General features: G+C 35.0%; 1 protein-coding gene across 1 annotated transcript; it reads left to right on the top strand.

Annotated features, from left to right (window-relative positions):
• The first annotated feature begins 1800 nt into the window (after nt 1-1800).
• LOC125786880 (uncharacterized) lies at nt 1801-4862 on the top strand. The gene is made up of 2 exons (XM_049470507.1): nt 1801-1882; nt 3706-4862. The coding sequence occupies exon 2, from the start codon at nt 3727-3729 to the stop codon at nt 4606-4608; it is 882 nt and encodes a 293-aa protein (XP_049326464.1). The 5' UTR covers nt 1801-1882; nt 3706-3726; the 3' UTR covers nt 4609-4862.
• The last annotated feature ends 3133 nt before the right edge of the window (nt 4863-7995 follow it).

The following is a 7995-nucleotide window of genomic DNA, read 5'->3' on the forward strand; positions in this document are numbered from 1 at the left end:
AGTTCTAAATCAGTTCATTTTTTTTGTAAAATGGTAAAATGTCACAATGTGTGTCCCTGCTTTACAATTCTCCTGCAGTTTTGCATTTTGTGACAAATAAAATAATTTCAATCAAAAATTTGAACTGAATATTGTGTCTCGTGAAATGAGTCTCGTTACACCCCTAGTTTATATACTTAGAGTTCAACAAACTTGTATGTGTTTAAACTTCCAATTTACTAGAAGTGTCATTTATAAAACTCTATATCATTATAGTCACGTTAAAACCTCCTTAATGGCAGTTTTTAATGTATATGGGAAAAAGCGGTCAATTAAACACAATATAACGCAAGTTATATAAAAGTAGTTGTAGTTGTAGAATGTCAGCACTACTACTGAAAGAAATGTAGAGAAAACACAGTAAAATTAAACATTTCACTGAAGTTGCGATTAAGCAGGTAAAACCGTACTTTAATTATTCCACACATAGTTCAGTAAGATTATTATTATATGAACATATGTGTTTTATATCAGAAGAGGAGATCTGTGAGAAAATTATGAAGTAGCCGTTGGGTGAAGGTGAGCCCTTGTGAAGGATTAATGAAGATGGAATTATTTTTTCTCCGCCCACGAGTTCCATGGAACTGTTCTTTCACCCTCATGTTCTAGAAATGCCGTTTATCTGCCACCTACGATGTGTGAAGTATGGTGAAATATGTTGAAATATGTTGAAACATGTTGAACGGTTTTCTGTCAGTCTGATGTGTGAAAAAAGCCAAATCCATTGATTCTGAAGCAAAAGCTCAGCTACCTTAGAATTACCCTTTATGAAATGAACACCTGGACAGGTGGACAGGAAATACTTCAGTAAGTCTCCCAAACACACTGCTACAACACTGTGTGTGTGTGTGTGTCTAGGAGAGATATGTCTTGATCTTCTACTGTAATCTGATATAATTTCATAATACTAGCACTACACAGAATACTTGTAATAAATGAAGATACTGAAAGTATAATGCCCATCCTGTGCTGGCCTGCATGGCTAAAATATTTTTTTTATGTATAAAAATCATGGAGAAATGCTGCTTTCTAGGAGGAGCTTCTGCACGGTGAAAAGCCACGTATCACAACAATGCTGTGTTTTTATCAAAGAAATATTAACAAGTATCAAATTGTACAAGCACCCTTATGTTCAAAATAAAATTTCACTGTGATGATTTAAGCATTTCACTGTAAAGTGTGCCCAGTGTGAGTATGCCCTAGGAAGACCTGCAGCTGTATCTGCTTTGAAATAAGCTTCTAGAATACTGAATACATTTTCTGAGAAAACAGGTTTTGATCTTTTTTTATTCAGTTTTTTTCTACTCTGTAAAAACTCAAGGCAGACTGATTTATTAATTTCAATGCAAAACACAGTAAAGAGTGCAGGAGGTAAAGTCATACAAAACCCATATTAGCTTAGAATGGTCTAAAAGATACAATTATTATATAGACCATAAAACAAAAGAAATAAAAAGAAGGATAACATTAAAACTCTTTGTATTATAGTTGAAGAATCTTGTAGGAGGGGGTCTGAGTTACAACAGTGCATTATATCAGTGTCAGTTTCAGCAGGAGGCCGTTACACAATGTGTTATGTGAAAAGAAAAAAAAAACAGGTTTGTGCAGATAAAGTGAATCTTCTTTTTCCAGTAAAATGATTGATCTGATGAAATCTGTTCACATGCTGTACTGACAGCTGATTGGTCCTCAGTCTCTCAGGCGTTCCTCTCACTTCATCTTCTTCTGTATATAAACAGGGTGGTCCATCAGATCAGCCTCATCATCTGCCCGAGTTCTCCATCTCAGCAGAAGAACCCATTCTCCACGTCTCCTCCAGGAAGACATCTCTCATCTTTTACTGGTAATTATGTTTTATCTAAAATTCTTACCAAATGTTTGACAATCTAATTTTAAATAAATAGAAGAAGAACAGGAAAGATGGACAACAAATATTAACAATTTAGAACTGTATAAAGACCACATTACGTTTTATTGCACATTTAAAGAGAATCAATTAAAATTATATCTGACAAAAAAAAAACACACAACCACCTAAACTGTTTTAATAATGACAGATTATGAAGTCAGTACACAACAGCTCCTTTATATATGCCAAATTTATTTCAACAGTTTATTTAACAGTTGATTGATAATTTATTACTGAGCTCTACTAAAGCATGAGTATAGTGATAAATCACTGTACTGATCAGTTATTTATTATTATCAGTGTTACTGATCAGTTATTTATTATTATCAGTGTTACTGAACTCTACTAAAGCAGGAGTAGACTGATAAATCACTGCATTGATCAGTTATTTATTATTATCAGTGTTACTGAACTCTACTAAAGTATGAGTAGACTGATAAATCACTGTATTGATCAGTTATTTATTAATCTCAGTGTTACTGAACTCTACTAAAGCATGATTATAGCGATAAATCACTGTACTGATCAGTTATTTATTAATCTCAGTGTTACTGAACTCTACTAAAGCATGAGTAGACTGAAAAATCACTGTACTTATCAGTTATTTATTAATCTCAGTGTTACTGAGCTCTACTAAAGTATGAATAGACTGATAAATCACAGTACTGATCAGTTATTTATTAATCTCAGTGTTACTGAACTCTACTAAAGCATGAGTAGACTGATAAATCACTGTACTGACCCGTTATTTATTCAACTCAGCATTACTGAACTCTACTAAAGCATGAGTGGATTAAAAAATGAATGTACTGATCAGTTATTAATTAATCTCAGTGTTATTGAGTTCCACTAAGCATGGGTAAACTGATATATTACTGTACTGGTCAGTTATTTATTAATCTCAGCATTACTGAACTCTACTAAAGCATGAGTAGACTGATAAATCACTGTTCTAATATCAGTTATTTATTCAACTCAGTATTACTGAACTCTACTAAAGCATGAATAGACAAAAAAAATCACTGTACTGACCCGTTATTTATTCAACTCAGCATTACGGAACTCTACTAAAGCATGAGTGGACTAAAAAATGACTGTACTGATCAGTTATTAATTAATCTCAGTGTTACTGAGCTCCACTAAGCATGAGTAAACTGATATATTACTGTACTGGTCAGTTATTTATTCATCTCAGCATTACTAAACTCTACTAAAGCATGAGTAGACTGATAAATCACTGTTCTAATATCAGTTATTTATTAATCTCAGCATTACTGAACTCTACTAAAGCATGAGTAGACTGATAAATCACTGTTCTAATATCAGTTATTTATTCATCTCAGCATTACTAAACTCTACTAAAGCATGAGTAGACTGATAAATCACTGTTCTAATATCAGTTATTAATCTCAGTGTTACTGAACTCCACTAAGCATGAGTAAACTGATATATTACTGTACTGGTCAGTGTTACTGAACTCTACTACTTGCATTCAAAAACACGTTATTCGATGATCCCCTGTTGAATGACTCACAGTAATTGTAAGATTGTTGATTGTGGCGAAGGCTTTTCTAGCAATTACTTTAAAAATTTATTTCTGAAAAACATTCGTAGCAGCTTTGTTACGCATGACAGATACTAGAATACAGAATGCTATATTTTTAAACCTACCTGTGGTAAATTCAGAATTAATAATTGTCTCCTCGGTGACAGTGTTTTAGCTCAAACATATGTTTTTTTGGTGCTTTTTATAACAGGTATTCCAATACAACCACAACATGTCTGACGCAGTCATTCAGATCTCTATCAGTCCTCAGGATGAAGAGAAATTTAGAAAAGAGCACTACACTAAAGTTCAGGGTGACCTCAACAGTGGAACCGAAGGGAAACCTATGTTCATCTGGTATAAAAAGGAGAGCCTTTCCTCCATCAACAGAATCCAGTTCTCATTCAGACCAGAGATGGATGCTGGTCTTACTGCTGCTGGCTTCAAAAAGATAAATAAAAACCTAAATGCTAGAACAAAAGGTGACCCGATATTCCTGTGGTACATGAGTGACACCACTGAGTCTGACGTCTCCATTGTGGATCTGAGGGTGACCATCAGTGTAACGGATGAGCCAATCCTGTTCAAGTCCGGATGGGAGCGTCTGGGCTGTAATCTGAACCGCGGCGCTGATGGACATCCAGTTTATCTCTGGGTGAAGTGGAACAAACAAACCTACATCTCCGACATCAGAGGTTCTGAGAGTTTCACTTTAGACACAGATAACTTCAATACAGGCTTCTTCCGAGTGGATCAAAACACCAATGGAGGAGCAAAATCTACTTTAGTGTTCCTCTGGTATCAACGTACCACAGATGCCGATGCCAGTGGCATGACTGCCCTCGGCGTTTCTCTCTGTGCAGATGATGAGGATCACCTGAAAAAAAAACACTTCGTAAAGGTTGATACCAATCTCCATGGGGGACACACACCATGTGGAAATGGTGCGTATCTGTGGTACAAGCCTGGAGAAACCTCCAAGATCCAGTACTTCACTGTGCTGGTGGGAGAAGAAGCTCGGAGAGTCTACAAAGAGCATGGCTGCAACGTTGTGGAGAAAAATCTGAGTGGTTGTGGTTTTACACCTCTGTATATTGCTTATTATGTAGAGTGATATACTCTCAGTCTCATATCAGTCTCAGTGTCAGTAATCATAATCAACATAATCACATATCTGTCTGCACTGAGAACACGCTTACGCTTAGAGAACCCTGTACTAGATACTGATTAATAGCGAAAAACAATCATGTTTAACAAAGTTTAACGATGTCTGTATCAGTTTAAATGAATAATGTGTGTAACAGGAAGTTCTGATCAGCTTCTTCTCTGCATTTCTGATCTGTCTCTGATTAAAGCATCATAAAAGACTGTTGTTGTCTCCTGAGTCTTGTTATCACATTAGTAACTGAGATTTTACACTGAGATACTTTAAATAAAATTATTTCACAGCGTTACAGTTTTTAAACATGCTAACACTCCTGATCCACTGATAGTTTTAACCTGATTTGTCAACAGCAGTGTTCATATTCTATCTCTTAAAATGCTAGTACCACTCCTGTACTTCAGTAAAGATAAATACAAGATTTGAGCCCAATTGAACAGCAGCATGTTTTAAAGGATTTGATTAATCCTCCAAAACAGAAGCAGTGTGAATATTTCATTACTTACTTATTATTCTATAAATATTTAGTGCAAAGTGTTCCTTACCTCTAACAGGAAATGATTCAATTAGGAGAATTCACTTGTTTTTCATTTGAAAAAAATGAAATACAATTTTTATAATGTTTCACTATTTTATTACTTAGACCAACATATAAAACAATAGTTTTACATAACATTAAAACATGGCTCTGCAATTTTGTTTTAGTTTTTAGTTGCAAATATGTGAGATGAAACATTTTCATATTTTATGTTGATTACACTAATTAAGGTAAGCAGAAGGAATTTTATAATGAAAAACTAACTTTAACTTTTTTTCCTAGATCTTCAAACTTTAAAACGGGTCAATTTCACCCGTAGAATAACAGGAGGATTTATAAACACGTGGATCTTTTATCAGAAAGAAAGCAAAAGCTATTAAGATCAAATCAAATAAAATCCAAAGAAACCTAAGTATTTAAATTAGTAATGAATGTAACAATGACAACAAAATTAATAATAATAATAATAATGAGAATATAAATAATAAAGATGATACTAAAACAAACACGGAGAAAGGCAAAATAGAAATATAATAAAACAAAGGAATAAAAGGCAAAAGGTAAAAAAAGAAACAATTAAGAATTAAGGTAAAAAGGAAATGTTAATTAAACATCATGGATGATCACAAACCATCAAACCAAACTGAACTGCTTGAATTTCTGCACCAGGAGTAAAGCAGCATAAAGTTATCCAAAAGCAGTGTGTAAGACTGATGGAGGAGAACATGATGCCAAGAAGCATGAAAACAAAACTGTGATTAAAAACCAACCAGGATTATTCCACCAAATATTGATTATTTCTGAACTCTTAAAACTTTATGAATATGAACTTGTTTTCTTTGCATTATTTGAGGTCTGAAAGCTCTGCATCTTTTTTGTTATTTCAGTCATTTCTAATTTTCTGTAAATAAATGCTCTAAATGAGAATATTTTTATGTGGAATTTGGGAGAAATGTTGTCTGTAGTTTATAGAATAAAACAACAATGTTCATTTTACTCAAACATAAACCTATAAATAGCAAAATCAGAGAAACTAATTCAGAAACTGACCTCATTATGTGCCTGTAGCTGATCTGTTTCAGATGAATTGATTAAACAGTGGGATCTGGTTTAGTGGTTAGCACGTTAACCTCCCAGCACTGGGGTCTTGGGTTCAAGTCCCTCTCTGGGTGGGGTTTCCATGTTCTTCCTGTGTCTGCGTGGGTTTCCTCCGGCGTCTCCGGTTTACTCCCACAGTCCAAAAAACACATGGAGATCAGATAAATTGGATACTCTAAATTGATCTGGTAAATTGAATTCTGTAAATTGATCTGGTAAATTGAATTCTGTAAATTGATCTGGTAAATTGAATTCTGTAAATTGATCTGGTAAATTGAATTCTGTAAATTGATCTGGTAAATCGAATTTTCTAAATTGAATTCTGTAAATTGATCTGGTAAATTGAATTCTGTAAATTGATCTGGTAAATTGAATACTCTAAATTGATCTGGTAAATTGAATTCTGTAAATTGATCTGGTAAATTGAATACTCTAAATTGATCTAGTGTGGGTCTAAAGTGTGTGGTATGTATGTAAGTTTGTGTGTTGTGCTCTGTCCTGGGTAAATGCTGTAGTGCTGGATGCAGTCCTCCAGGTGGATGGTTGTTTCAGGTTGAGAGTATGCTGTGCGCTATTGGCTGCTGCTTCTCACCGTTGTGTGGATGAGTGCTGAGTGTAAATGGTTGTGTGTAAAACGTGTAAAGCGTCTTGGGTTTCTAGAAAGGCGCTATATAAGTTGCACTTCATTGATTCATTGATTCATTCATCTGTTGGATGATTAGAGTGGATCCTGCAGTCACACCGATACTGAAAATAAACCCACATATACAGGATTCTGGATTCTACTGATTAATAAACCAGAAAACACGACGAGTTTAAACTGATCCTGACTGTCAGACGTACTGAGATCTGATCAGCCTTCAGCAGGAATTACACTTATTATTTACACTTACTGTCTGAGATAAAGAACGCGAGTCATTCTGGGGAAACGTGGGTTACGTCTACTGCTGTGCTCTTCTGATATATTTATATATAAAGTTCTGAATATATATAGTGTCAGTATTCATGGCTTTAGAGAATTCAGGTTCCTGCGTATGGTTAGAAGCTACAATGAATGGAATTGTAAAACTTAATTTGGATATGTTTTAAGAATTAGGGCCCTATTTTATTGATCTACACTATAGTGTTATGACCCAGCTCGTTCCAGAATCGCAACATAAAGAAAGGGAGGACAACAAACTAGTAGCAAATATAAAACTTTATTTTTATTTATTATCAAAAATAGAAAAAGGTCAAAATGTCTAGGTGAGAAGTATTAAAAAGAAGAACTGGTCAGCTGTTTAAACATGGGAATCGAGGACTCCTTGAAGACAGACAAAACACACAACTGTGAGGCATGTTGGTGAACGAGAAAAACAAGAGAGAGTGAGAGCTCAACTCCAGAGAGCTTAAGTACTCTCACTAATTGCTATCAGTTACCACCAAATAAGACTCACACCAGGCTAACCTCCCTTGATCCAACCTCCAGGACAAACCATCCTCAGAGCCGGTGGGGGGGTCGTCACAATAGGCGAGCTGTGAACCGACCGTACACCATGCAGCTTGATTTAGGGCATCAGTGTGTCTATGCTATCGTAACAACAGGAAAAGTACACCTTGCACAGCTCAAAACGCAATGCCAAAAGGCATGTACTAATTCTCTTTCATGTTATGTTTTGGGCATAACATGAAATAAACCGATCAGAGTGTCTCTTGCTCATCAT

The sequence above is a fragment of the Astyanax mexicanus genome, chromosome 22 (genome assembly GCF_023375975.1).
Source record: "Astyanax mexicanus isolate ESR-SI-001 chromosome 22, AstMex3_surface, whole genome shotgun sequence".
NCBI classification, from domain to species: Eukaryota; Metazoa; Chordata; class Actinopteri; order Characiformes; family Acestrorhamphidae; genus Astyanax; species Astyanax mexicanus.